This window comes from Zophobas morio, unplaced genomic scaffold (assembly GCF_036711695.1).
Source record: "Zophobas morio isolate AGI-343-1 ecotype UQ-CSIRO unplaced genomic scaffold, CSIRO_AGI_Zmor_V1 ptg000016l, whole genome shotgun sequence".
Classification (NCBI taxonomy): domain Eukaryota; kingdom Metazoa; phylum Arthropoda; class Insecta; order Coleoptera; family Tenebrionidae; genus Zophobas; species Zophobas morio.
In genome coordinates, this window is record NW_026972121.1 from 3,011,362 (window position 1) to 3,038,430 (window position 27,069).

Genomic DNA, 27,069 nt, shown 5'->3' on the forward strand with positions numbered 1-27,069 from the left:
TTTTTAGAATTTTCGTGTTTTCAATGTTTGATTTGCAATTTGTCTAGTTTTCATTTTAAATATGAGATTATAATTATAATTTTTAAAATTTTTCGATTGCAGCTTTTCGTTTTGATTTTTTATTTTCTTTATTGTTTCAATTTTTAATTTTTCAATTTTTCATTCTCGATTTTTCAATTTTTTGTTTTTCAATTTTTCGATTTTCGACTTCGGTTTCACGATTTTTCGACTTTTCGATTCTTGAGTTTTTGACTTTTTTCGAGGCGTCGACTATTTAATTTTTCGATTTTCAATTTTTCGAATTTTCGATATTTAGATTTTTCAATTTCACCCTTTGTCCACTTTTCGATTTCCAACTTTTGGTGTTTCAATTTTTCATTTCTTCAGTTTCTGCAGTGCAATTTTTCGTTTGGATTTTTTATTTTCTTTATGTTTCAATTATTAATTTTTCAATTTTTCGATTTTTTATTTTTCAATTTTTCGATATTTCAATTTTTCATTCCAATTTTCCGATTTGCAATTTTTCGTTTCATTTTTCATTTTCTTTATTTTTCAGTTTTCAATATTTGATTTGCAATTTTTCTAGTTTTAATTTTAAATATGAGATTACAATTATATTTTTTAAAATTTTTCGATTGCAGCTTTTCGTTTTGATTTTTATTTTCTTTATTGTTTCAATTATTAATTTTTCAATTTTTCATTCTCGATTTTTCAATTTTTTTGTTTTTCAATTTTTCGATTTTCGACTTCGGTTTCACGATTTTTCGACTTTTCGATTCTTGAGTTTTTGACTTTTTTCGATGCGTCGACTATTTAATTTTTCGATTTTCAATTTTTCGACTTTTCGATATTTAGATTTTTCATTTTCACCCTTTGTCGACTTTTCGATTTACAACTTTTGGTGTTTCAATTTTTCATTTCTTCAGTTTCTCCAGTGCAGTTTTTCGATTGGATTTTTTATTTTCTTTATGTTTCAATTATTAATTTTTCGATTTTTAATTTTTCAATTTTTCGATTTTTCACTTTTTCATTCCAATTTTCCGATTTGCAATTTTTCGTTTCATTTTTTATTTTCTTTATTTTTCAGTTTAAATCTTTCGATTTTTTGAATTTTTCCTTTTCTCGATTTTCAAATTTTCGTTTTTTCAATATTTGATTTGCAATTTTTCTAGTTTTCATTTTAGATATGAGATTATAATTATGATTTTTAAAGTTTTTCGATTGCAGCTTTTCGTTTCGGTTTTTTATTTTCTTTGTTGTTTCAATTTTTAATTTTTCAATTTTTCGATTTTTAGTTTTTCAATTTTTCGATATTTCAATTTTTCATTCCAATTTTCCGATTTGCAATTTTTCGTTTCATTTTTTATTTTCTTTATTTTTCAGTTTTCAATCTTTGGATTTTTTGATTTTTTCCTTTTCTCGATTTTCAAATTTTCGTTTTTTCAATATTTGGTTTGCAATTTTTCTAGTTTTCATTTTAAATATGAGATTATAATTATAATTTTTAAAATTTTTCGATTGCAGCTTTTCGTTTTGATTTTTTATTTTCTTTATTGTTTCAATTTTAAATTTTTCAATTTTTCATTCTCGATTTTTCAATTTTTTTGTTTTTCAATTTTTCGATTTTCGACTTCGGTTTCACGATTTTTCGACTTTTCGATTCTTGAGTTTTTGACTTTTTTCGATACGTCGACTATTTAATTTTTCGATTTTCAATTTTTCGACGTTTCGATATTTTGATTTTTCAATTTCACCCTTTGTCGACTTTTCGATTTCCAACTTTTGGTGTTTCAATTTTTCATTTCTTCGGTTTCTCCAGTGCAGTTTTTCGTTTGGATTTTTTATTTTCTTTGTGTTTCAATTATTAATTTTTCAATTTTTCGATTTTTAATTTTTCAATTTTTCATTCTCGATTTTTCAATTTTTTTGTTTTTCGATTCTTGAGTTTTTGACTTTTTTCGATGCGTCGACTATTTAATTTTTTGATTTTCAACTTTTCGACTTTCCGATATTTAGATTTTTCAATTTCACCCTTTGTCGACTTTTCGATTTCCAACTTTTGGTGTTTCAATTTTTAATTTTTCAATTTTTCATTTCTTCAGTTTCTCCAGTGCAGTTTTTCGATTGGATTTTTTATTTTCTTTATGTTTCAATTATTAATTTTTCGATTTTTTATTTTTCAATTTTTCGATATTTCAATTTTTCATTCCAATTTTCCGATTTGCAATTTTTCGTTTCATTTTTTATTTTCTTTATCTTTCAGTTTTCAATCTTTGGATTTTTAGATGTTTTCAATTTCTCGATTTTTAAAATTTTCGTGTTTTGAATGTTTGATTTGCAATTTGTCTAGTTTTCATTTTAAATATGAAATTATAATTATAATTTTTAAAATTTTTCGATTTTTAATTTTTCAATTTTTCGATATTTCAATTTTTCATTCCAATTTTTCGATTTGCAATTTTTCGTTTCATTTTTTATTTTCTTTATTTTTCAGTTTTCAATGTTTGGATTTTTTTATTTTTTCCTTTTCTCAATTTTCAAATTTTCGTTTTTTCAATATTTGATTTGCAATTTTTCTAGTTTTCATTTTAAATGAGATTATAATTATTATAATTTTTAAAATTTTTCGATTGCAGCTTGTCGTTTTGATTTTTTATTTTCTTTATTGTTTCAATTTTTAATTTTTCAATTTTTCATTCTCGATTTTTCAATTTTTTTGTTCTTCAATTTTTCGATTTTTCAGTTTTTTAATTTTTCGGTTTTTCCAATTTTTTGATTTTTCCATTTGTAGATTTTTGACTTTCAGATTTTTTATTTTTCGATATTTTGATTTTTCAATTTCTCGATTTTTGAATTATTCGTGCTTTGGATTTTTCGATTTCACAATTTCTCGATTTCTCGATTTTTCAATTTTGCGATTTTTCAATGTTTCCAAATTACCAAGAGAAAACTATTCAAAATATCAGAGGAAGCTTTAAAGTCAGTCTCACGGAAAACAATTACAATTAACAAAAAAGCTCACACAGGAGTAAGTTCCGAAGAGTGCAAAGAAGAGATTCCGAAACATCCAGAAAGACTTTTTGAACTTTAAAGAGGATTACCTAAAGAAAGCTTTCAGGAAGACCTAAAATCAACAGAAAAAATCATCGAAAGCCCACAAGAAAATTTTCATTAACCCTAAAAGCTGCATATAAAACATGACGCAATTGGGTGTTCATTTTTAAAATCAGAATTAAGCTCTACTCAATAATAATTATTTCCATTCACTTATAAAACCTATTAAACCGAAATTTTTCCATTGTCAAAACCATTCCTTCGCCAAAAACCCATCACGCAACATCGTCATCACAATGACCCTTGACCCTGCTCCAAAAATACCCAAAAATGCCTCCGCTTATTAGCAACGTCAAATTAACGAATTCATCACCCCGCCAGGCAAATAAAGAAGACACATTAATAATACCAGCACACGCACTTTATTTTTAAGCCGGGTCATGGCGGCGGCGGCGGATCCCGCCGACATTTTCACGCGAAACGCCGATTTGTTGCCAGAAAAGTGTACAAATGTAATAGCGAATATTAAAGCGACCAACTCGCCAAATCCCGACTTGCATGGAAAACGGCAATTGTCGTGAACGTTTCAGCATTCGTGTGAATTGCTTTCTATAAAACTGCCTCGATTGGATGGAAGTTGAGATATAATCGGCGCTTTAATCGAAAACCGGCGGTCTTAATTCGGAAAAATCCGGACGAGTAGATGGGGGCGATAATTCAATTTGGTAATGGAGTTTCCGGGCGATGTGTTTCCGGTTCTTTCCAGGTTAATGGTATTGCGGTTTTTCATTCATTTACGCGTAAGGAGGGTAGTTATGAATTTTTAATTTAATTTAATGAGGGGTGGTTGGAGCGGTTTCAAAGCACCCGGGGGGTTTTTTAGACAGAGGAGGAATCGGTAATGGCTGGGGATGCGTGCAAATGATAAAATCGCAATTCTGGAATTTAAATTGATTTGGATGTTTGTTTAGGTTTAGAGTAGAGGGAAAGCGGGGTGCTGCAGGGAGGGGTTTTACGACGCTGGTAATTGTTGAAATGTACAAGTGGAGTTCATGATGACATTATTATTATTAATTACTTAATATTATTTTGTATGTGTGTGTTTTTTTATAGTTCATATGTCAAAAATTTTATTTCAGCAGTTGACTTTTTGCCTGTAATTCCTGTAATTGACAATTAAAAAAAAATTTTCATTTTTACTTCCTAAAAGTAAGCTAGATTACGAAAAATAGGTCTCCCGTTCCATCTGCCAACAATAGGATGACGTCATTTCCAAAATTTACATTAGTATATATTTTTTCAATTTTATAAAATAAGATACTCCTTCACATGTGGTTTATGAATCGATGTCCAGTTTGTATTCGAGACATCCAGATTTTTTGAAAAATTATAGGATTTTGATTTTTCAGTTCCTCGGTTTTCCGATTTCTTTAATTTTCAATATTTCGATTCTACGATATTTTGTTTTTTCGATTTTGCACTTTTTCAACTTTTATTAAGTTTGTCAATTTTAAATCTTTCGATTTTTCAATTGTTCTTTCCTTCAGTTTTCAAGTTCTTATACTTTTTTGTTTTTCCATTTTGTATTTTTCAGTTGTACAATTTTTCATTTTTTTGATTCGAAAAGTTGTGAAATCGAAACATTGAAAAACTAAAAATCGAGAAAATCAAAAATCGAAAAAAATCATTGAAAATGAGAAAGAAGAAAAACCGATTCAAATCGAAAAGTTATGAAATCGTCAAAATTGTAAAGTCGAAAAACTAACAATTTAAAAAACAAAGAATTATAAAATCGTAACACTGAAAAATTGAGAAAAAAATTAAATTATAATTATAACCTCACATTTAAAATGAAAACTAGAAAAATTGCAAATAAAACTTTGAAAAAACAAAAACTTAAAAAATCGAGGAACTGAAAAATCAGAAATTGAAAAACTAAAAAAATAAAGAAAAAAACCGAAACGAAAAATTGAAAAAATGAAAAAAGCCTGAAATTGAAAAATCTAAACTGCAGAAGTCGAAAAATTGAAAATGGAAAAACTCAAACGAAAAAGTAAAAAATCGAATACTCGAGAAATCGAAAAATTCAAAAATCGAAAAATCGTGAAACCGAAAATTAAGAAATCGACAAGTTAAAAATTGAAAAATTAAAAAACCAGTGTCGCAGCTTCGAAAAGTCGAAAAAATAAAAAATCGAATAACTCTGTTGAAAAAGTCTAAAAATCGAAAAAACGAAAATTCAAAATAAAGAAATTCAAAAATCGAAAAATTGGTAAATTAAAAAATCGAGAAAACGAAAGATCGAAAAATGGAAAAATCGAAAAATTCAAGAACGGCAAAATTGAAAAATCGGAAAACTCCAGAAATCAAAAAGTCCAAAATCGAAAAATTAAAAAAAAACTCTAAAAATCGAGACACCGAAAATTCAAAAAATCAAAATTCAAAAATTCCAGAAATTGAAAAACCAAGAATGAAAAAATTGAAAACTCAAAAATCGAGAATTGAAAATTAAAAAAAAGATGAAAAAATGAGAATTAAAAATCGGGAAATTGAAAAATCGAAAAAGTGAAAGATCGAAAAGGAGAAAAATTATCAAACCGAAAATTTAAAAAATCAAAAAATCGATAAATGGAGAAATTGAAAATGGAAAAATTGAAGAATTGAAAATTTAAACATCGAAAAGCCGAAAAATTGAAAATCGGAAAACTCACTCGAAAAAGTGAACACGTAAAAATCGAAAAATTCAAGAAAATAGTGTAAGAATCGAGAAACCGAAAATTCAAAAAATAAAACAATCGAAAAATCCAGAAATTGAAAAATTGAAAAACGAGGAAATAAAAAAAACGAAAACTGAAAAAATCGAAAAATCAGTCAAAAATCAAGAATTGGAAAAATAAAAAAAAAATTGAGTATCAAAAATCGGGATATCAAAAAACAGAAAAACTTAATCGAACAAGTGAAAAATCGAAAACTCGAGATATCGGAAAAGTGGAAAAATCATTGAACCGAAAATTCAAAAAAAAAAAACGAAAAGTCGGTAAATGGTGAAATTGAAAAATCCAAAAATTGGAGAATCGGAAAATTAAAACATTGAAAAAAGGAGAAATCAAAAGATCAAACAATCAAAAATCGGAAAAGAAAAACTACAGAAATCGAAGTCGAAAATCTAAAAAACATTGTGAAATTGAAAAATTTAAAGATCGAAAAGCAGAAAAATTGAAATTCGGAAAACTCACTCGAAAAAGTAAACACGTAAAAATCGGGAAATTGAAGAAAGAAGTGTAAAAATCGAGAAACCGAAAAATCAAAAAATAAAAAAAACGAAAAATCCAGAAATTGAAAAATCGAAAAACCAGGAAATAAAAAAAAATGAGAACTAAAAAAATCGAAAAATCAAAGTCAAAAATCGAGAATTGTAAAAATAAAAAAAAAATAAAATTGAGTACCTATTAAAAATCGGGAAATCCAAAAATCGAAAAACTTAATCGAACAAGTGAAAAATCGAAAACTCGAGATATCGTAAAAAGTGGAAAAATCATTAAACCGAAAATTAAAAAAAACGAAAAGTCGATAAATGGAGAAATTGAAAAATCCAAAAATTGGAGAATCGAAAAATTAAAACATTGAAAAAAGGAGAAATCAAGAGATCAAACAATCAAAAAATCGAAAAATTAAAGAATGGAAAAATTGAAAAATCAAAAAATCGAAAAACACTCGAAAAAGAAAAACTCCAGAAATCGAAGTCGAAAATCAAAAAATTCGAGAACAAATTTTAAAAATCGGGAAATTGAAAATTCGAAAAATGAAGGAATCAAAATATCGAAAAATCAAAACTCGTGAAGTCGAAACATTGTGCAATTGAAAAATTTAAAGATCGAAAAGCCGAAAAATTGAAAATCTGAAAACTCGCTCGAAAAAGTGTACACGTAAAAATTGAAAAATTCAAGAAAAAAGTGTAAGAATCGAGAAACCGAAAATTCAAAAAATAAAAAAATCGAAAAATCCAGAAATTGAAAAATTGAAAAACTAGGAAATAAAAAAAATGAGAACTGAAAAAATCGAAAAATCAGAAAGTCAAAAATCGAGAATTGGAAAAATAAAAAAATAAAAATTGAGTAGGTATTAAAAATCGGGAAATCGAAAAATCGAAAAACTTAATGGAACAAGTGAAAAATCGAGATATCGGAAAAGATATCGGAAAAGTGGAAAAATCATTAAAACGAAAATTCAAAAAAAAAAATCGAAAAGTCGATAAATAGAGAAACTGAAAAATCCAAAAATTGAAGAATCGAAAAATTAAAACATTGAAAAAAGGAGAAATCAAAAAATCGAAAAACACTCGAAAAAGGAAAACTCCAGAAATCGAAGTCGAAAATCGAAAAATTCGAGAACAAATTTTAAAAATCGGGAAATTGAAAATTCGAAAAATGAAGGAATCAAAATATCGAAAAATCAAAACTCGTGAAATCGAAAAATTGAAAATCGGAAAACTCACTCGAAAAAGTAAACACGTAAAACTCGAAAAGTTCAAGAAAAAAATGTAAAAATCGAGAAACCGAAAATTCAAAAAGTAAAAAAATCGAAAAATCCAGAAATTGAATAATTGAAAAACCAGGAAATTAAAAAAATGAGAACTGAAAAAATCCAAAAATCAGAAAGTCAAAAATCGAGAATTGCAAAATAAAAAAAAATGAAAATTGAGCATTAAAAATCGGGAAATCGAAAAATCGAAAAACTTAATCAAACAAGTGAAAAATCGAAAACTCGAGATATCGGAAAAGTGGAAATCATTAAACCGACAATTAAAAAAAAAATCGAAAAAGTCGATAATTAGAGAAATTGAAAAATCCAAAAATTGAAAAATCAAAAAATTAAAACATTAAAACAAGGAGAAGTCAAAAGATCAAACAATCAAAAATCGAAAAAGAAAAACTCCAGAAATCGAAGTCGAAAATCGGAAAATTCGAGAACAAATTTTAAAAATCGGGAAATTGAAAATTCGAAAAATGAAACAATCAAAATATCGAAAAATCAAAACTCGTGAATTGGAAAAATCAAAAAAATGGAAAATTCGAAAAACTGAAGAACGCAAAAATTTAAAAATCGAGAAATCGACAAGTTGAAAAACTGAACAATCGAAAAATTGAAAAATTAAGAAACTAAATACATGATGTAAAGTTTGAAGACACGAATAGTGGAAAAATCGAGAAATCAAAAAATTTGGGAAAAGTCCAAAAATCGGGATATTGAAACATCAAAAAATCAAGAAATCTAAAAGTCAAAAAATCCTAAAATCGAAAATTGAAAAGTGGAAAAATCGGGAAATCGAATAGAATAGAATAGAAAAACTGAAAAATCGATAAGTGGAACATTTTTAAAATTGAAAAATCGAATAATTAAGAAATCGAAAAGTCCAAAAATCCAAAAATCTAAGAGTCGAAAAATAGAAGAACTGAAAAATCGAAAAGTCGAAAATTTTAAAAATCGTACGATTGAACAATCGAAAAATCGAAAAGCCGAAAATTTGAAAAATGGAAAACTGAAAAATTATACAATCGAAAAATTTTTAAAATCTGGGAATCCAAAAATCGAGAAATCGAAAAACTGAAACTGTGAAATCTCGAAAATTCAAGAAACTAAAGACTTGATCGAAAGTCTGAAGAAACGAATTGTGGAAAAATCGAGAAATAAAAAAATTGGAAAAGTCCAAAAAACGAAAAATTGAAACATCGATAAATCGAGAAATTGGGAAGTCAAAAATTCTAAAAGTGGATAATTGAAAAGTGAAAAAACTTAAAAATCGGGAAATCGAAATCAGAAAATTTTAAAAATCGAAAAATCGAACAACTGAAGAAACGTAAACTCGAAAATTTGAAAAATCGTAAAATTAAAAAGTAGAAAAGTTAAAAATTTGAAAAATCGAAAAATCGAGAAATTGAAAAGATTAAAAATTGAAATATAGAAAATCGGAGTAATTGTGAAATCGAAGCATTAAAAATTCAAGAAATCGAAATATCAAAAAGTCGAATTGAAAAATCGAGTCATCCAAAAATCAAAAAAGCGAGAAATCCAAAACTCAAAAAATAAAAAACGAAAATCTTCCGTGTGATTCAAAATCTTTGTCTTCAACAGATTTCCAAAATTCCATATGGAAAATTCTCCTCCTCTTCATTTATTAGCTTCAAGAGGTCTTCTTAGTATTTTTTCAAATGCAATTTATTTCCGAAAATATAGTATAAAAAGTACATAAAACAACCATTTTCGGTTTCTATCCATTACACATTTAAATACTATAAACTTACCATCTATCTTTCTTTTCCAGGAATGCTACCAAGACCTCCAACGCCTCTCCCCCACCGCCCCACCCGACAAACTCCAAAAACTCCTCTCCTGCGCCTTCGCCATCTCCACCAAAGAAAGCGCCTCCCTCGGCCTGCCCGACTTCCCCCTAGACACCCTCCCCCACGCCGCAAAGCTCCTGCAAAACCACCCCGACCTGTCCCCCTACGACGTCTTCACCCGCCTCTACCCCTACAAAGTCTTCCTCAAAGACCAAACCTCCCACCTCGAGTCCCTCCTATCCACCTTCCACGTCCAACCAGAACCCCCGAAACCATCTCCCCCCACCAAACCCACATCCACAACCTACATAGCAACAGACTACCAAAACCGCCTCATCGCCGCCATGCTACAAACCGAATCCGTCGGGGATTTCTGCCTCGTGGGTCCAAAGGGGTGCGGCAAGAGCATCCTAGTACAACAAGTAGCCGAAATTCTGGGGAAAGCCACCGAAAATATAGTGTTGTACCAGGACATGACGGCGCGCGATTTGGTGCAGCAGAGGACGACGCTGGACAACGGTGACACTGTGTGGCAGTTATCCCCGTTGGTGCTGGCGGCTTTGGAAGGGAAAATCGCCGTTCTGGACGGAATTAACCGGATCCATCCGAGTACATTGTCGGTTTTACACAGGTAATAGTTATAGTACCAAAGGTACCACAACACTGTAACGCAATTCCAGACTAGTCCAAGACCGGGAATTGCAGCTGCACGACGGAAAACGACTGATGAGTGACGAACGGTACCAAAGCATCAAACAGTCGTTTGATTTGACGGACCACCAAATGACGGAAAGTGGTATTCTACCCATACACCCCGACTTTCGGATAATCGCGATCGGGGAACCACCTTCCTTGAACTCACCCACCGGGAATTGGATGACCCCGGAACTCCTCAGTCTTTTTCTTTTCCACGAAGTCAGAACTCTGAGTAAAGAGGAGGAACTTCACATCATTGCGTCTAAAGTGAGTGGTACCCTTTGCATCCGCACTATTAATCGATTGTGTTTTAGTATGGACCACCCTCCAAGTCGTTGCTCAAAATCGTAGAGCTAGCCCACATTTTGAGGAATAGTACCGACCAAACCCTCCAGAGTCTGTCCGGGCACCTCTCCACCCGACAACTTCTGCGAATCGGGGCTAGAATGAAGAACTACCCTTCGAATTTTGTCTACGATACGATCCGAACGACTTTTATGGTACAGTTTCTTCCAACCCTGGCACGACAAGCTTTGGAGCGTACCATACACCGACTCGGGGTTGTTGCAGAGGAAAGTTCGGACGACACAGCCCCCATTGCTTGTGGAATTAAAAACGATATTCTGACTATTGGTCAATCCTCGGTTCCTCTATATCAAACCACACACCTAACCAAAGTCCCTAACATCCTCTTCTACAACATTCCGCAGCACCTACACCTGATGGAAGCGATGCTTCAGGATTTCCACCTCGGGCACCATATTTTGCTCGTCGGGAACCAAGGTGTTGGAAAAAACAAAATCATTGATCGTTTCCTAGAACTGATGAACAGACCTAGGGAATACATCCAGCTGCATAGAGACACGACTGTGCAGACGTTAACCACACAACCTACCGTTCGTGATGGTCTTCTAGTCCACGAGGACTCGCCTCTGGTGAACGCCATCAAACACGGTCACGTCTTGGTGGTAGATGAAGCAGACAAAGCCCCAACTCATGTAACTTGCATCCTGAAGACTCTAGTAGAGTCGGGTCAGATGATCCTCAGTGACGGTAGACGAATCGTGCCTTTAGTACCTCCAAATGGTCACCCGTCCAACTACATCCAGATCCATCCCGATTTTAGGATCGTGGTACTAGCAAACAGACCCGGATTCCCGTTTTTGGGGAACGATTTCTTTGGCGCTTTGGGCGACTTGTTTAGTGCCCATGCGGTAGAAAATCCGTCTGCGGATTCAGAAATCAGTCTTTTGGGACAATATGGACCTAATGTACCCCTTGACACTATAAAAAAGTTAGTGGGGGTGTTTGGCGAGTTGCGCAATATGGCGGATCAAGGGTTGGTTAGCTACCCCTACTCGACTCGCGAGGTTGTTAATATAGTCAAACACTTGGAACAATTCCCGGGGGCTGATTTAGAAGATGTGGTCTTCAACGTGTTTGATTTTGACCGGTACAGTCCTGAGGTGGTTGAAACTTTGGGGGAAGTTCTCCAAAAGCACGGTTTTTCGAGTAAGAACGTCATGGCGGCTGAGTATATGGCGGCTAAACGGGCTAGGGAGAAGATTCAGGTGACTAAGAGTAGGTATAGTGGGAAAGATGCTCAAGAACCGAAGCATGGTAAAGAGGATCCAGATAATGCCCCCCACGTTGGTGGTAACACATGGGCTGGGGGTACCGGCGGTCGCGACACAGCTGGTATGGGTGGTAAAGGTGGTCCTTATAGGTTAGACAAAGGGCACGAAGTCCACCAACTATCAGAGGAAGAAATTAACGCCGTCCCTGAACATATACAGCGTGCGGCTCGCGAAATGAACCGAAAAGCCTTCCAAGAAAAATTAAAAGAAATCGGGATGAGTGCCTACGACGCTACTCTATACAACCAGTTTTATAACGCTGTGTCCAGACAAATTCAGTCATTAAGGATCATTCTAGGGAATTTACAAGCTAAGAATAAAGAGAGACACTGGTCACGTCACCAAACCGCTGGAGAACTAGATGACGTCAAACTAATCGACGGTCTACTAGGAGAGAAAACTATTTTTCGAAGACGAGCCGAACAAGAACCCGAAATCGGCGCCCCACAACTCAAACCCAAACTATTCCGAGTGGTTGTAGATGTCTCTGGAAGCATGTACAGGTACGCGTCGCCATCTTAGCCGCCATTTTGTGTAACTTTGTTATGTGTCAGATTCAACGGATATGACGGTCGCTTGGATAAAGAACTAGAAGCCGCCGTTTTAGTAATGGAATCCTTCCAAGGCTTCGAAGACAAAATCCAGTACGATATTATTGGCCACTCGGGAGAAGCGCCGTTTATTCCATTCGTCAAACTCAAAGAGCACCCCAAAAACAATAAGGAACGACTGGACGTGATCAGAGTGAGCTAACTTAACTCGTGTGTGGCCTACTTTGACCCTACTTTTTAGACGATGCACGCGCATGCGCAGTATTGTTGGTCCGGCGACCACACGCTAGAGGGCACTGAAGAAGCTATCAATTCTCTAGCGGAAGAAGATTGTGACGAGGCCATCGTGATCGTGTTGTCGGATGCCAATTTGGAACGATATAGGATACCTCCGTCGAAATTGGCGGCTGCGCTGACGTCAAAGTCCAATGTTAGTGCCTATGTTATTTTTATAGGTGGTTTGGGGGATCAGGCGGAGAGGTGAGTCGTGATTTGGGGTTTTTTGGTTTGATTGGTTTGTTTGTAGGTTGACTGAGAGGTTGCCGGCTGGACGGGCTTTTATATGTAGTGACGTCACTCAGTTGCCGCAGATTCTCAAGCAGATTTTTTCGTCGTCGGTTATTACCATATGAGGGTAATTTCTAGGGAATAAAACAATGTATAGTAAATAAAATTTTGTACAACTACTATAGTGACGTTGCAGTACGTTAAAAACTGAACTTCCCTCGCTCCTGAAGTGTAGTCCAACAAATCCCGCTTTTTTGAAAAATTCTAGAGTCGAAATATTGAAATTCTGAAAAATCCAGCTATTGAAAAATTCCTAAAATGCTAAAAAATTGAGAAATCGAGGACTTGAACATCGGAAAAATCAGAAAGTCGAAAAATTTTTAAAATTGAAAAATTGGAATATTAAAAATGTAGCAAACGAAACATCAAAAAATCGTAAATTCAAAAAAGTCGAAAAATTAAGAAATCGAAAAGTCAAGAAGTCGATTAATAGAGTAACTGAGAAATGCAGAAATTGATAAATTGGAAAAAAAAGAAAATTGGTAGAATTAAAAAATAAAAAAAATTGAAAATCGAAAGACCGAAAAGTCAAAAATTCGTAAAATATAAAACTAAAACCGAGATATCGAAATAGCTCAAACTCAAAAAATTGAATAATTTCGGAACATCAAAAAACCATAATCAAAAACGGAAAATCTAAAACTGGAAAAATAAAACAACATCCATCGGAAATCGAGAAATGGAAAAATTAAGAAATCGATTATCCCAAAATCGAAAAATTGAATCTGGAAAATCTAAAATGTAAAAAATCGAAGCATCAAAATCTCGGTAAATCGTAAAACCGAAAAAACTCGAGAAAACGAAACAATGAAAGTTCGAGAAACGGAAAAATCGAAAAGTCGAAAAATTGAGAAAAACGAATCAAAAAATCGAAAAAGAGAAAACTAAAACGGAGAAATCGAAATAACCCAAGTTCGAGAAATTCTAAATGCAAAAAAATCAAAAAAATTAAAAACCGAAAAACCTGGTAATCGATCAAAAAACTGTATAATCAAAAACGGAAAAATCTAAAACTGGATAATTAAAAAAATTGAAAAATCATAAATCGAAAGAATGAAAAATAAAAAAAATAGACAAACCGAGAAATCGAAAATCAAGGAATGGAAAAATTGACGAATTAAATCATCGAAAAATCGAAACATCAAAATTACGAGAAGTCGGTTAAATTAAATTCTGGAAAATCTAAAATTTAAAACGAAACATTGAAAAAAAACGAAAAAATCGAAAAGTCAAAAAATCGAAAAATCCAAAAAGGGAAAACTAAAACCGAGAAATCGAAAAGTCAAAAAGTCGATTAATAGAGAAACTGAGAAATGCAGAAATTGAAAAAAAAAACGAAAAATGGAAGAATTAAAAAAAAATTAAAATCTGAAAACTAAATACAAAAAATCAAAAAATTTAAAAACCGAAAAATCTGGTAATCGGAACGTCAAAAATCGCAAAATCCAAAAAGAGAAAACTAAAACTGAGAAATCGAAAAGTCAAAAAGTCGATTAATAGAGAAACTGAGAAATGCAGAAATTGATAAATTGGAAAAAACGAAAAATGGAAGAATTAAAAAAAATAAAAATCTGAAAACTTTTAATACAAAAAAATCAAAAAATTTAAAAACCGAAAAATCTGGTAATGGCAACGTCAAAAATCGAAAAATAGAAAATTTAAATCATCGAAAAATTAAAAGATCGAAAAAATAAAAAAATCGACAAACCGAGAAATCGAAAATCGAGAAATGGAAAATTTGAAAACCGAAAACTCGAAAAAACTTGATAAAACGAAAAATCGAAAAACTCGATAAAACGAAACATTAAAAATTCGAGAAACGGAAAAATCGAAAAGTCCAAAACTCGATTAACAGAAAAACTCAGAAATGCAGAAACTGATAAATTAGAAAGAAAACCAAAAATGAAAGTTGAAAATCGAGAAATCAAAAAGTCAAAAATTCGTAAAATAGAAAAAGAGAAAACTAAAACCGACAAATCGAAAGAGCCCAAAATCGAAAAATTGAAAAATCTTAAATGTAAAAAAATGAAAAAAGTTAAAACCGAAAAATCAGAAGTCGAAAAATTCTAAATAAAATCTGGAAAATCTAAAATGTAAAAAATCGAAACACCAAAATCTCGATTAATCGTGAAATCGAAAAATTGAAAAATCGAAAAATTTAAAACTGAAAAAATTCGAGAAAACGAAACTTTGAAAATTCAAGAAACGGAAAAATCGAAAAGTCGAAGAATTCTTTAGAAGTCAAGAAATCGAAAAAGAAAAAACTAAAACCGAGAAATCTAAATAGCCCAAAAATCCAAAAATTAAAATTTGAAAAATTTTAAATGCAAAAATTTAAATACCGAAAAATCTGGCAATCGAAACATTAAAAGAGAAATGGAAAAAACGAAAAGTTGGAAACTTGAGAAATCAGTCAACAAATCGTAACATCGAAAAAGAGAAAACTTAAACCGAGAAATCGAAATAGCCTAAAGTCAAAAAATTAAAAATCGAAAAATTAGAATATTAAAATTTCTGGTAATAATAACATCAAAAACTGTATAATCAAAAATGGAAAAATCTTAAAGTGGAAAATTAAAAAAATCGACAAATTAAAAGACTAAAAAAATGAAAAATAAAAAAAATCCACAGACCGGGAAATCGAAAATCAAGAAATGGAAAAATTGAAGAATTGAAACATCTAGAAATCAAAATATCTATTTAACGAAAAATCCAAAAGTCGAAAAACTGAGAAATCGGTTAGCCCAAAATCGAAAAATTAAAATCTGCAAAATTTGAATTGTAAAAAATCGGAACACCAAAATCGTGAAATCGAAAATATGAAAACCGAGAAATAAAAAAAATTAAAAACCGCAAAATCGTAAAAACTCAGGAAAACGAAACACTGAAAATTCGAGAAACGGAGAAATCGAAAAATTGAAAAATTGAAAAGTCAAAAATTCGAAAACCAGAAAACTAAAACCGAGAAATAGCCGAAAATCGAACAATTAAAAATTGAAAATTTGAAGAATTTTAAATGTAAAAGAATCAAAAAATTTTAAAACCGAAAAATCTGGTAATCGGAACATCAAAAATGGAAAAATCTGAAAATGGAAAATTTAATAGATCGAAAAAATGAAAAATCGACAAACCGAGAAATCGAAAATCGAGAAATGGAAAAATTGAAACATCGAGAAGTTAAGAAAATGAAACATCAAAAATTCGAGAAACGGGAAAACGAAAAAAATTGATAAATTGGAAAAAACGAAAAATGAAACAAAAAATGAATATAAAAAATCCCGATATTTCGAAAAACTAAGAAATCGAAAGCTGAAAATCGAGAAATCAGAAAGCCAAAAAGTCGTAAAATCGAAAAAGAGAAAACTAAAAAAAGCAAAAAATAAAAATAGAGAAATCGAAAAGCCAAACATCGACTAATCGAGAAATAGGGAAATCGAGAAAATGGCAAATCGAAAAATTCAAAAATCGCACAACTGACATATTGAAAAATTAAGTAGGTAATAGAAAAGTTGATAATCGAGGATTTAAAAAAATCAAAAATGGAAAAATTGAAGAATAAATTATTATATATTACTAAATATTATTAATAAAAATTAAAAATCCCAGAACTGAAATATTGACAAATCGAAAATTGAATAAGCCAGATAGCGAATCACCAAAAAATCGTAGTACATTCGTAAAGAGAAAAATGAAAAAATCGAAAAACTGAAAAATTAGAAAAAAGAAGTGAAAAATTTTAAATTTAAAAAAATATCGAAGAGACAGAAAAATGAAAACTCAAGAAATCGAAAATCGAGAAATCCATACATCGAAAAATTTTTAAGTTGAGAAACTAAAATCAGAAATTCAAACACATATTCTAATTGTAAAAAAACCGAAAAATTAAAAAATAGAAAAATCGGAAATTGCAACAAGCGAAAAATTGAAGAATTGAAAAACTAAAAAATCGGGAAATCAAGAAATCCAAGCATTGGAAAATTTAGAATTAGGAAAATCAAAAAATCGCCAAACTACAATATCAAAAAACCGAGAAATCGAAAATTTAAAAATCGTGAAATCGATAAGGCGAAAAATTGAGAAAACGAAAAATTCTTCTACAGTTTTTGGTTTTTTTTTGTGCCTCCATATCTAGGGAAAAAATACAACAAAGATTCATAAGCCACAATTAAAAAAAAATCCCAAATTAGCGCTTTATCATCTCTAACATACGTAAAAAAATACGTAACAATCGGTCTAATCTATCTCTCTAATAAAAATCCGGGCAGACGGCATTACAACACTTCCTTAGTTTACGCTCGGGACGCAAAAATCCCCAAGCCGGCCCTGTCTTTTCCCCCTGTTCACACCATTATCGAACAATTTGTCGCATTCTCACCCTAACCTCACTTCCACGAATTGGAGGGAAACCTCCCAGCACACGTAAGCACAAATAAACAAAACCCCGCATCCGACGCAAAAATGTAAACAATTCAATCAAAACATTTTATTTGAAATGGGTGGCCCCTTCTCAAAAATAAAATGGAGACGCCCATGACTCCCAAAAACTTGTTTTGAATCCCTCGCCGCGCCTGCAAATTCCACGGACCTGCCCCATTCCCGCAGGAACCGCAACCCCCCTGGAAAGCGAATTTTCCCTGGAAACGCAATTTTCAGAACCACAACGTGCATTGTGGTGAGAAGTGTGTTACCAACGTGACGCAGCAAAACAGTCTTCGAATTTCGAATAATTACCCCTTTTTCGGGGGTGGGGATCGTGGGGTGGTTTAAGTGTCGAGTTTTCGTGGAGTTTTGGTGACACGAACGACCTTCATGGTACAGTTTTTTCCAACTCTGCCACGACAAGCTTTGGAGCGTACCATACACCGATTCGGGATTGTTCCAGAGGAAAGTTCGGACGACACAGCCCCCATTTCTTGTGGAATTAAAAACAATATTCTGACAATTGGTCAATCCTCGGTTCCTCTATACCAAAACAAACATCTAACCAAAGTCCCTAACATCCTCTTCTACAACATTCCTCAGCACCTACACCTGATGGAAGCGATGCTTCAGGATTTCCACCTCGGCCACCATATTTTGCTCGTCGGGAACCAAGGTGTTGGAAAAAACAAAATCATTGATCGTTTCCTAGAACTGATGAACAGACCTAGGGAATACATCCAGCTGCATAGAGACACGACTGTGCAGACGTTAACCACACAACCTATCGTTCGTGATGGACTTCTAGTCCACGAGGACTCACCTCTGGTGAACGCCATCAAACACGGTCACGTTTTAGTGGTAGATGAAGCAGACAAAGCCCCAACTCATGTAACTTGCATCCTGAAGACTCTAGTAGAGTCGGGTCAGATGATCCTCAGTGACGGTAGACGAATCGTGCCTCTAATACCCCCAAATGGTCACCCGTCCAACTACATCCAGATCCATCCCGATTTTAGGATCGTGGTACTAGCAAACAGACCCGGATTCCCGTTTTTGGGGAACGATTTCTTTGGTGCTTTGGGCGACTTGTTTAGTGCCCATGCGGTAGAAAATCCCTCTGCGGATTCAGAAATCAGTCTTTTGAGACAATACGGACCTGATGTACCCCTTGATACTATAAAAAAGTTAGTGGGGGTGTTTGGGGAGTTGCGCAATATGGCGGATCAAGGGTTGGTTAGCTACCCCTACTCGACTCGTGAGGTTGTTAATATAGTCAAACACTTGGAACAATTCCCGGAGGCTGATTTAGAAGATGTTGTCTTCAACGTGTTTGATTTTGACCGGTACAGTCCTGAGGTGGTTGAAACTTTGGGGGAAGTTCTCCAAAAGCACGGTTTTTCGAGTAAGAACGTCATGGCGGCTGAGTATATGGCGGCTAAACGGGCTAGGGAGAAGATTCAAGTCACTAAGAGTAGGTATAGTGGGAAAGATGCCCAAGAACCGAAGCATGGTAAAGAGGATCCAGATAATGCCCCCCACGTTGGTGGTAACACATGGGCTGGGGGTACCGGCGGTCGCGACACAGCTGGTATGGGTGGTAAAGGTGGTCCTTATAGGTTAGACAAAGGTCACGAGGTCCACCAACTATCAGAGGAAGAAATTAACTCCGTCCCTGAACATATACAGCGTGCGGCTCGCGAAATGAACCGAAAAGCCTTCCAAGAAAAATTAAAAGAAATCGGGATGAGTGCCTACGATGCTACTCTATATAACCAGTTCTATAACGCTGTGTCCAGACAAATTCAGTCATTAAGGATCATTCTAGGGAATTTACAAGCTAAGAATAAAGAGAGACACTGGTCACGTCATCAAACCGCTGGAGAACTAGATGACGTCAAACTAATCGACGGTCTACTAGGAGAGAAAACTATTTTTCGAAGACGAGCCGAACAAGAACCCGAAATCGGCGCCCCACAACTCAAACCCAAACTATTCAGAGTGGTTGTAGATGTCTCTGGAAGCATGTACAGGTACGCGTCGCCATCTTAGCCGCCATTTTGTGTAACTTTGTTATGTGTCAGATTCAACGGATATGACGGTCGCTTGGATAAAGAACTAGAAGCCGCCGTTTTAGTAATGGAATCCTTCCAAGGCTTCGAAGACAAAATCCAGTACGATATTATTGGTCACTCGGGCGAAGCGCCTTTTATTTCATTCGTCAAACTCAAAGAGCACCCCAAAAACAATAAGGAACGACTGGACGTGATCAGAGTGAGTTAACTTAACTCGTGTGTGGCCTACTTTGACCCTGTTTTTTAGACGATGCACGCGCATGCGCAGTATTGTTGGTCCGGCGACCACACGCTAGAGGGCACTGAAGAAGCTATCAATTCTCTAGCGGAAGAAGATTGTGACGAGGCCATCGTGATCGTGTTGTCGGATGCCAATTTGGAACGATATAGGATACCTCCGTCGAAGTTGGCGGCTGCGCTGACGTCAAAGTCCAATGTTAGTGCCTATGTTATTTTTATAGGTGGTTTGGGGGATCAGGCGGAGAGGTGAGTCGTGATTTGGGGTTTTTTGGTTTGATTGGTTTGTTTGTAGATTGACTGAGAGGTTGCCGGCTGGACGGGCTTTTATATGTAGTGACGTCACTCAGTTGCCGCAGATTCTCAAGCAGATTTTTTCGTCGTCGGTTATTACCATATGAGGGTAATTTCTAGGGAATAAAACAATGTATAGTAAATAAAATTTTGTACAACTACTATAGTGACGTTGCAGTACGTTAAAAACTGAACTTCCCTCGCTCCTGAAGTGTAGTCCAACAAATCCCGCTTTTTTGAAAAATTCTAGAGTCGAAATATTGAAATTCTGAAAAATCCAGCTATTGAAAAATTCCTAAAATGCTAAAAAATTGAGAAATCGAGGACTTGAACATCGGAAAAATCAGAAAGTCGAAAAATTTTTAAAATTGAAAAATTGGAATATTAAAAATGTAGCAAACGAAACATCAAAAAATCGTAAATTCAAAAAAGTCGAAAAATTAAGAAATCGAAAAGTCAAGAAGTCGATTAATAGAGTAACTGAGAAATGCAGAAATTGATAAATTGGAAAAAAAAGAAAATTGGTAGAATTAAAAAATAAAAAAAATTGAAAATCGAAAGACCGAAAAGTCAAAAATTCGTAAAATATAAAACTAAAACCGAGATATCGAAATAGCTCAAACTCAAAAAATTGAATAATTTCGGAACATCAAAAAACCATAATCAAAAACGGAAAATCTAAAACTGGAAAAATAAAACAACATCCATCGGAAATCGAGAAATGGAAAAATTAAGAAATCGATTATCCCAAAATCGAAAAATTGAATCTGGAAAATCTAAAATGTAAAAAATCGAAGCATCAAAATCTCGGTAAATCGTAAAACCGAAAAAACTCGAGAAAACGAAACAATGAAAGTTCGAGAAACGGAAAAATCGAAAAGTCGAAAAATTGAGAAAAACGAATCAAAAAATCGAAAAAGAGAAAACTAAAACGGAGAAATCGAAATAACCCAAGTTCGAGAAATTCTAAATGCAAAAAAATCAAAAAAATTAAAAACCGAAAAACCTGGTAATCGATCAAAAAACTGTATAATCAAAAACGGAAAAATCTAAAACTGGATAATTAAAAAAATTGAAAAATCATAAATCGAAAGAATGAAAAATAAAAAAAATAGACAAACCGAGAAATCGAAAATCAAGGAATGGAAAAATTGACGAATTAAATCATCGAAAAATCGAAACATCAAAATTACGAGAAGTCGGTTAAATTAAATTCTGGAAAATCTAAAATTTAAAACGAAACATTGAAAAAAAACGAAAAAATCGAAAAGTCAAAAAATCGAAAAATCCAAAAAGGGAAAACTAAAACCGAGAAATCGAAAAGTCAAAAAGTCGATTAATAGAGAAACTGAGAAATGCAGAAATTGAAAAAAAAAACGAAAAATGGAAGAATTAAAAAAAAATTAAAATCTGAAAACTTAATACAAAAAATCAAAAAATTTAAAAACCGAAAAATCTGGTAATCGGAACGTCAAAAATCGCAAAATCCAAAAAGAGAAAACTAAAACTGAGAAATCGAAAAGTCAAAAAGTCGATTAATAGAGAAACTGAGAAATGCAGAAATTGATAAATTGGAAAAAACGAAAAATGGAAGAATTAAAAAAAATAAAAATCTGAAAACTTTTAATACAAAAAAATCAAAAAATTTAAAAACCGAAAAATCTGGTAATGGCAACGTCAAAAATCGAAAAATAGAAAATTTAAATCATCGAAAAATTAAAAGATCGAAAAAATAAAAAAATCGACAAACCGAGAAATCGAAAATCGAGAAATGGAAAATTTGAAAACCGAAAACTCGAAAAAACTTGATAAAACGAAAAATCGAAAAACTCGATAAAACGAAACATTAAAAATTCGAGAAACGGAAAAATCGAAAAGTCCAAAACTCGATTAACAGAAAAACTCAGAAATGCAGAAACTGATAAATTAGAAAGAAAACCAAAAATGAAAGTTGAAAATCGAGAAATCAAAAAGTCAAAAATTCGTAAAATAGAAAAAGAGAAAACTAAAACCGACAAATCGAAAGAGCCCAAAATCGAAAAATTGAAAAATCTTAAATGTAAAAAAATGAAAAAAGTTAAAACCGAAAAATCAGAAGTCGAAAAATTCTAAAAAAAATCTGGAAAATCTAAAATGTAAGAAATCGAAACACCAAAATCTCGATTAATCGTGAAATCGAAAAATTGAAAAATCGAAAAATTTAAAACTGAAAAAATTCGAGAAAACGAAACTTTGAAAATTCAAGAAACGGAAAAATCGAAAAGTCGAAGAATTCTTTAGAAGTCAAGAAATCGAAAAAGAAAAAATTAAAACCGAGAAATCGAAATAGTCCAAAAATCCAAAAATTAAAATTTGAAAAATTTTAAATGCAAAAATTTAAATACCGAAAAATCTGGCAAAAAGTTGGAAACTTGAGAAATCGAAAAGTTAACAAATCCTAAAATCGAAAAAGAGAAAACTTAAACCGAGAAATCGAAATAGCCTAAAGTCAAAAAATTAAAAATCGAAAAATTAGAATATTAAAATTTCTGGTAATAATAACATCAAAAACTGTATAATCAAAAATGGAAAAATCTTAAAGTGGAAAATTAAAAAAATCGACAAATTAAAAGACTGAAAAAATGAAAAATAAAAAAAAATCCACAGACCGGGAAATCGAAAATCGAGAAATGGAAAAATTGAAGAATTGAAACATCTAGAAATCAAAATATCTATTTAACGAAAAATCCAAAAGTCGAAAAACTGAGAAATCGGTTAGCCCAAATTCGAAAAATTAAAATCTGCAAAATTTGAATTGTAAAAAATCGGAACACCAAAATTGTGAAATCGAAAATATGAAAACCGAGAAATAAAAAAAATTAAAAACCGCAAAATCGTAAAAACTCAGGAAAACGAAACACTGAAAATTCGAGAAACGGAGAAATCGAAAAATTGAAAAATTGAAAAGTCAAAAATTCGAAAACCAGAAAACTAAAACCGAGAAATAGCCGAAAATCGAACGATTAAAAATTGAAAAATTGAAGAATTTTAAATGTAAAAGATTCAAAAAATTTTAAAACCGAAAAATCTGGTAATCGGAACATCAAAAATGGAAAAATCTGAAAATGGAAAATTTAATAAATCGAAAAAATGAAAAATCGACAAACCGAGAAATCGAAAATCGAGAAGTTAAGAAAATGAAACATCAAAAATTCGAGAAACGGGAAAACGAAAAAAATTGATAAATTGGAAAAAACGAAAAATGAAACAAAAAATGAATATAAAAAATCCCAATATTTCGAAAAACTAAGAAATCGAAAGCTGAAAATCGAGAAATCAGAAAGCCAAAAAGTCGTAAAATCGAAAAAGAGAAAACTAAAAAAAACAAAAAATAAAAATAGAGAAATCGAAAAGCCAAACATCGACTAATCGAGAAATATGGAAATCGAGAAAATGGCAAATCGAAAAATTCAAAAATCGCACAACTGACATATTGAAAAATTAAGTAGGTAATAGAAAAGTTGATAATCGAGGATTTAAAAAAATGAAAAATGGAAAAATTGAAGAATAAATTATTATATATTACTAAATTTTATCAATAAAAATTAAAAATCCCAGAACTGAAATATTGACAAATCGAAAATTGAATAAGCCAGATAGCGAATCACCAAAAAATCGTAGTACATTCGTAAAGAGAAAAATGAAAAAATCGAAAAACTGAAAAATTAGAAAAAAGAAGCGAAAAATTTAAAATTTAAAAAAATATCGAAGAGACAGAAAAATGAAAACTCAAGAAATCGAAAATCGAGAAATCCATACATCGAAAAATTGAAAAATTGAAAAACTAAAATTAGAAATTCAAACACATATTCTAATTGTAAAAAAACCGAAAAATTAAAAAATAGAAAAATCGGAAATTGCAACAAGCGAAAAATTGAAGAATTGAAAAACTAAAAAATCGAAAAATCAAGAGATGCAAGCATTGGAAAATTTAGAAATAGGAAAATCAAAAAATCGCCAAACTACAATATCAAAAAACCGAGAAATCGAAAATTTAAAAATCGTGAAATCGATAAGGCGAAAAATTGAGAAAACGAAAAATTCTTCTACAGTTTTTGTTTTTTTTTTGTGTCTCCATATCTAGGGAAAAAATACAACAAAGATTCATAAGCCACAATTAAAAAAAAATCCCAAATTAGCGCTTTATCATCTCTAACATACGTAAAAAAATACGTAACAATCGGTCTAATCTATCTCTCTAATAAAAATCCGGGCAGACGGGATTACAACACTTCCTTAGTTTACGCTCGGGACGCAAAAATCCCCAAGCCGGCCCTGTCTTTTCCCCCTGTTCACACCATTATCGAACAATTTGTCGCATTCTCACCCTAACCTCACTTCCGCGAATTGGAGGGAAACCTCCCAGCACACGTAAGCACAAATAAACAAAACCCCGCACCTGACGCAAAAATGTAAACAATTTAATCAAAACATTTTATTTGAAATGGGTGACCCCCTTCTCAAAAATAAAATGGAGACGCCCATGACTACCAAAAACTTGTTTTGAATCCCTCGCCGCGCCTGCAAATTCCACGGACCTGTCCCATTCCCGCAGGAACCGAATTTTTTCCTCAATTCCCGGCTCCAACCCCCCTGGAAAGCGAATTTTCCCTGGAAACGCAATTTTCAGAACCACAACGTGCATGGTGGTGAGAAGTGTGTTGCCAACGTGACGCAGCAAAACAGTTTCGAATTTTCGAATAATTACCCCTTTTTCGGGGGTGGGGATCGTGGGGTGGTTTAAGTGTCGAGTTTTCGTGGAGTTTTGGTGACACGAACGACCTTCATGGTACAGTTTTTTCCAACTCTGCCACGACAAGCTTTGGAGCGTACCATACACCGATTCGGGATTGTTCCAGAGAAAAGTTCGGACGACACAGCCCCCATTTCTTGTGGAATTAAAAACAATATTCTGACAATTGGTCAATCCTCGGTTCCTCTATACCAAAACAAACATCTAACCAAAGTCCCTAACATCCTCTTCTACAACATTCCTCAGCACCTACACCTGATGGAAGCAATGCTTCAGGATTTTCACCTCGGGCACCATATTTTGCTCGTGGGGAACCAAGGTGTTGGAAAAAACAAAATCATTGATCGTTTCCTGGAACTGATGAACAGACCTAGGGAATACATCCAGCTGCATAGAGACACGACTGTGCAGACGTTAACCACACAACCTACCGTTCGTGATGGTCTTCTAGTCCACGAGGACTCGCCTCTGGTGAACGCCATCAAACACGGTCACGTCTTGGTGGTAGATGAAGCAGACAAAGCCCCAACTCATGTAACTTGCATCCTGAAGACTCTAGTAGAGTCGGGTCAGATGATCCTCAGTGACGGTAGACGAATCGTGCCTTTAGTACCTCCAAATGGTCACCCGTCCAACTACATCCAGATCCATCCCGATTTTAGGATCGTGGTACTAGCAAACAGACCCGGATTCCCGTTTTTGGGGAACGATTTCTTTGGTGCTTTGGGCGACTTATTTAGTGCCCATGCGGTAGAAAATCCGTCTGCGGATTCAGAAATCAGTCTTTTGGGACAATACGGACCTAATGTACCCCTTGATACTATAAAAAAGTTAGTGGGGGTGTTTGGCGAGTTGCGCAATATGGCGGATCAAGGGTTGGTTAGCTACCCCTACTCGACTCGCGAGGTTGTTAATATAGTCAAACATTTGGAACAATTCCCGGGGGCTGATTTAGAAGATGTGGTCTTCAACGTGTTTGATTTTGACCGGTACAGTCCTGAGGTGGTTGAAACTTTGGGGGAAGTTCTCCAAAAGCACGGTTTTTCGAGTAAGAACGTCATGGCGGCTGAGTATATGGCGGCTAAACGGGCTAGGGAGAAGATTCAGGTGACTAAGAGTAGGTATAGTGGGAAAGATGCCCAAGAACTGAAGCATGGTAAAGAGGATCCAGATAATTCCCCCCACGTTGGTGGTAACACATGGGCTGGGGGTACCGGCGGTCGCGACACAGCTGGTATGGGTGGTAAAGGTGGTCCTTATAGGTTAGACAAAGGGCACGAAGTCCACCAACTATCAGAGGAAGAAATTAACGCCGTCCCTGAACATATACAGCGTGCGGCTCGCGAAATGAACCGAAAAGCCTTCCAAGAAAAATTAAAAGAAATCGGGATGAGTGCCTACGACGCTACTCTATACAACCAGTTTTATAACGCTGTGTCCAGACAAATTCAGTCATTAAGGATCATTCTAGGGAATTTACAAGCTAAGAATAAAGAGAGACACTGGTCACGTCACCAAACCGCTGGAGAACTAGATGACGCCAAACTAATCGACGGTCTACTAGGAGAGAAAACTATTTTTCGAAGACGAGCCGAACAAGAACCCGAAATCGGCGCCCCACAACTCAAACCCAAACTATTCCGAGTGGTTGTAGATGTCTCTGGAAGCATGTACAGGTACACGTCGCCATCTTAGCCGCCATTTTGTGTAACTTTGTTATGTGTCAGATTCAACGGATATGACGGTCGCTTGGATAAAGAACTAGAAGCCGCCGTTTTAGTAATGGAATCCTTCCAAGGCTTCGAAGACAAAATCCAGTACGATATTATTGGTCACTCGGGCGAAGCGCCGTTTATTCCATTCGTCAAACTCAAGGAGCACCCCAAAAACAATAAGGAACGCCTGGACGTGATCAGAGTGAGCTAGCTTAACTCGTGTGTGGCCTACTTTGACCCTGTTTTTTAGACGATGCACGCGCATGCGCAGTATTGTTGGTCCGGCGACCACACGCTAGAGGGCACTGAAGATGCTATCAATTCGCTAGCGGAAGAAGATTGTGATGAGGCCATCGTGATCGTGTTGTCGGATGCCAATTTGGAACGATATAGGATACCTCCGTCGAAATTGGCGGCTGCGCTGACGTCAAAGTCCAATGTTAGTGCCTATGTTATTTTTATAGGTGGTTTGGGGGATCAAGCGGAGAGGTGAGTCGTGATTTGGGGTTTTTTGGTTTGATTGGTTTGTTTGTAGGTTGACTGAGAGGTTGCCGGCTGGACGGGCTTTTATATGTAGTGACGTCACCCAGTTGCCTCAGATTCTTAAGCAGATTTTTTCGTCGTCGGTTATTACCATATGAGGGTAATTTCTAGGGAATAAACAATGTATATTAAATAAAATTTTGTACAA

General features: G+C 33.7%; 2 protein-coding genes across 2 annotated transcripts in view; both read left to right on the forward strand.

Moving 5' to 3' along the window:
• Positions 1-12,968, forward strand: part of LOC135129553 (von Willebrand factor A domain-containing protein 8-like) — a 191,885-nt gene extending 178,917 nt beyond the window's left edge. The window contains exons 6-11 of the mRNA XM_064056730.1: positions 9,377-10,026; positions 10,076-10,358; positions 10,406-12,231; positions 12,283-12,472; positions 12,521-12,759; positions 12,806-12,968. Coding sequence (XP_063912800.1) covers positions 9,377-10,026; positions 10,076-10,358; positions 10,406-12,231; positions 12,283-12,472; positions 12,521-12,759; positions 12,806-12,911 — 3,294 coding nt within the window. The 3' untranslated portion in view covers positions 12,912-12,968. The remainder of the gene's footprint in view (positions 1-9,376; positions 10,027-10,075; positions 10,359-10,405; positions 12,232-12,282; positions 12,473-12,520; positions 12,760-12,805) is intronic.
• A 4,680-nt stretch (positions 12,969-17,648) lies between these two features.
• Positions 17,649-27,069, forward strand: LOC135129763 (von Willebrand factor A domain-containing protein 8-like). The gene is made up of 8 exons (XM_064057012.1): positions 17,649-19,298; positions 19,350-19,539; positions 19,588-19,826; positions 19,873-19,976; positions 24,656-26,339; positions 26,391-26,580; positions 26,629-26,867; positions 26,914-27,069. The coding sequence occupies exons 1-8, from the start codon at positions 17,656-17,658 to the stop codon at positions 27,017-27,019; spliced, it is 4,395 nt and encodes a 1,464-aa protein (XP_063913082.1). The 5' UTR covers positions 17,649-17,655; the 3' UTR covers positions 27,020-27,069.

What these genes read in the sequence shown, in the direction of transcription:
- LOC135129763 (XM_064057012.1), top strand. Translation starts at nt 17,656, where the DNA reads ATGGTACAGTTTTTTCCAACTCTGCCACGACAAGCTTTGGAGCGTACC. An exon ending in TTGGGGGATCAGGCGGAGAG is followed by an intron (nt 19,827 to 19,872) that starts GTGAGTCGTGAT and finishes GTTTGTTTGTAG; the next exon opens with ATTGACTGAGAGGTTGCCGG. An exon ending in GTCGTCGGTTATTACCATAT is followed by an intron (nt 19,977 to 24,655) that starts GAGGGTAATTTC and finishes GGGTGGTTTAAG; the next exon opens with TGTCGAGTTTTCGTGGAGTT.